Source organism: Nestor notabilis, unplaced genomic scaffold (assembly GCF_000696875.1).
Source record: "Nestor notabilis isolate BGI_N333 unplaced genomic scaffold, ASM69687v1 scaffold19197, whole genome shotgun sequence".
Taxonomy (NCBI): domain Eukaryota; kingdom Metazoa; phylum Chordata; class Aves; order Psittaciformes; family Psittacidae; genus Nestor; species Nestor notabilis.
In genome coordinates, this window is record NW_009935368.1 from 213 (window position 1) to 3370 (window position 3158).

General features: G+C 46.9%; 1 protein-coding gene across 1 annotated transcript in view; it reads right to left on the minus strand.

Annotated features, from left to right (window-relative positions):
- Positions 1-2255: 2255 nt before the first annotated feature.
- IPO9 (importin 9) overlaps positions 2256-3158 on the minus strand; it is a gene marked incomplete at its 5' end in the record, with an annotated part of 19936 nt that continues 19033 nt past the window's right edge. Inside the window, one exon of the mRNA XM_010017818.1 lies at positions 2256-2769. Within this exon, the coding sequence (XP_010016120.1) occupies positions 2659-2769 (111 nt within the window). The remainder of the gene's footprint in view (positions 2770-3158) is intronic.

The window sequence follows — 3158 nt, forward strand, 5'->3', positions numbered from 1 at the left end:
TCCCGTTCGAAGAGACATCACCGAGCACACAGTTCTGTTAGGAAGGAGAAGCAGAAAGTCAGGCCGCAGGAAAGCAAAGGAGTTGTTACATCAGTGTGGGCACAGGCTGCACGGGAGCTGATGCTGCGGGAGGATGAGCGTGAGTCTCCAAGAGACACTTCAGAACCCCAGCCTGGTTTGGGTTGGAAGGGACCTTAAAGCTCATCCAGTTCCAAACCCCTGCCAGAGGCAGGGACACCTTCCAAGAGAGCAGGTTGCTCCAAGCCCTGTCCAGCCTTATCCCCCCCAACCTTTCGCTTTTCACCAGCGACACTCCTGGAAATATCATCAATACCAACAAATCAAAGCAGTTCCTACCCACCACACCGACAAGCTCCCACAGGAACTCTTCACGACACTGGCCCGTCTACTCTTTTGGACCTTGCAATGGCAAAGAAATCCTTGGATTTCTCCATTCATGATGAGGAACAGCATCGGCAGCATGAGATCAGTCTCATTTTCATGATCTCGTTTAAACCCACCATCTGACCCCACCACAGCACCACCAAGGCACGTGGCAGCTGCTCCCACCAGAAGCACATGGATCCCATCAGCCCATCCCCTCCAGACCCGAACTGACACGGAGGTGCTTCCATGTGCTTGGATTTCACTTACCTCCAAGAACGGATGAGTGGGTTTGAGCCTTGCTGCCAACACATGGGGCAAAACCCATGGTCCTGCCTCTTCCCGGGGCTGGGACCAATGACTCCCTGCAGAGCTATCGGGATACACCACCACAGCCACCTCCTCCTGGTTGGGTTTCCCCAAGGGGCTGCACTGTGTAGTTTAACTTGTCGGCCTTTTCCAGTGAAAGCTGAGGCACAAAACTCCTGTGTGAGGACTTCACAAAACAATGTAAAACAGGCTAAGCAGAAGAGAGACCCAGTGTTCCTTCCCCCGAAGGGAGGTCATGGCTCCAAGTTTAATGGTATCATACACCAAAGAACCCACAGGGAAGAAAGATATCGCGACACGACTGCATTGATCAGAGCTTATACCTTAGGAGGCACAGACACGGACACACACGAATCAGGCTTCAAATCCTGCTTCCCGTGGTGCTGTCCACACAAACCCATCGAGAACCTGAGGATGGTTCAGCTGAGGCTGCAGTGAAGGGTGGGGGAGACCCCCCAAATCCTGCCCCTTTCTCAGGTGCAATGAGCTGGGTCGGGGTGGGAGCAGGGAGCAAGCTCTGCCTTGGAATTCCGGGATGTTTTACCACCTTCCCCACACACACTAAACAAATTGTGCCATCTTTTGTCTGATAAAAAGTTAATTTATTATCCCCTCCTGGTAAAAACGTGAAAAGCTAGACTGTGTCAGGTACAGAATTACTCCAGCTCGTTGGAGGTTTTTAGATACAACTTCGAAGCATATTATTCCACAAAGGAACAGCAAGTACCTTTCTTAAGAAAGGAAACTCTATAATGGGTCAGCCTTTTCTTTTAAGCAGAAGATGTAGCCATTACAGGACTCCCTTTCTGTCCAGCTGACTCCTGTGAAGTCCCCCAACATCCTCTGGGCTGCACATGCACGAAGTTTCCTAAGGAGAGATGTGTCTAAAAAAAGCAACTTCAGGAAAGAAGTGCAAATTCCTTTGAAATCTGTTTCATAAGAAGGATACCAATGTAAATTTTAATAGTTTTATTTTCAATTTTCCCCAAGGGGATCCAAAGGCAGAGAGGTGTTGTGAGATACATCACGCTGTTTGTATGGATAAATCAATCTGCAAATGTTATTTACCACTCTATAAAAATACACACAGGAGTGTGAAGGAAGCAAAGGAGTTCAGAGTGGCTGCCACGGAGCAGGTATGTTAAATACAATCAGGGTTTTTCAATTGTGGCTCCTCGTGTTCCATAAAACCAAAGTCTTTAGTAGCCACATGCCACAGGAAGAGAAATTTCAGTGGTAGCTTCCTCTGAGCATGTGCACACAAAGCATCAGTAAAGAACTGCTCCCATGGGACTGGACAGAGACGTGAGTGACAAAGCCCCATCCACAACAGGAAAGAAGATATGCATTTGGGTTTATTGTCTCAGCTTCCCATCTAAACTCCTGTAAACAGGTTCCACACCATTCAGGCATCTCTGATTAAAGAGTCTATAGTTCTATAAAAAGAAGTCACACTGTGAGATCGAGATATTTACCCTGTATGTGTCATCTGAGCGTGAAGAGGAACAACCTTCTGACTTCTCAAGATACATCCAAGCAACCTGTAAGTGACCCAACTCCTTTCTCTGTCCAGCTGTGCTGTGGGGAACTCAGTTATGTGCCTCTTCACAGGTAGAGAGAGTTTGCTTTTAAAAATATTAAGGACACATATTTTTATTTTTATCTTGAAGAACCTTCCTGGAAAGTTACTGTGGAAAATGAAAGTGCTCCCATGGTGAGACCAATGTGCAAAGCTCTACAGCCTTCTGTCCTTGCTGCTTGCTTAGTATTCCTTCCCTTACCAGATTCACGTTAAGATGAGGCTCAACACATCGCAACGAGGCTGTCATCCACCTGCAACAAGCAGGCAGACACTGGAAAATGTTTTATGTTCAGTCATAAAACGTGGACTAAGCCAAACCAAAGTCTTGTTCAGATATGCTTGGTGTGGTCTCTCGGGTGGGTTTATATCCCAATGGCCTGTAGCACTCGCTTTTCATTCTCATTGAGATGGTCTGAAAACATTGCATAGCAAGGCTGCTGTGCAAACTGGCAGAGGAAATCAGTGAGATAGGCCTGAAAGGAAGATGGAAAGAGCCAGTTAGCATCCCAACACTTTGGGAATTCTGTTTCTTGCATGTATTACAGGATAAACCTCAACATGCACCAACTGACACAAAGGGACTGCAGGGAACAGGTAAGTGGTGCAAAAGGATGGGTGGCAGCAGAGGGAAAGGCTAAAACCAGCTGCCACATGGTGGTAAAAAGCAGGAGCAAAGATGTAGACAGGGACTGACTGGAAGGGAAATTCTGTCATGCTCAGTCTTCAATCTTCTTCTGGCTTCAGCAAATAGCTGTGGAGCTCATGGGTAGAAAAGTCTCATCTCCCTCTATTCAAAATGTTTTGTTCAGTCCCATTTCCAAGTTATAGATATTGATCCAATAAGAAAAAAACAGCTCCAGGC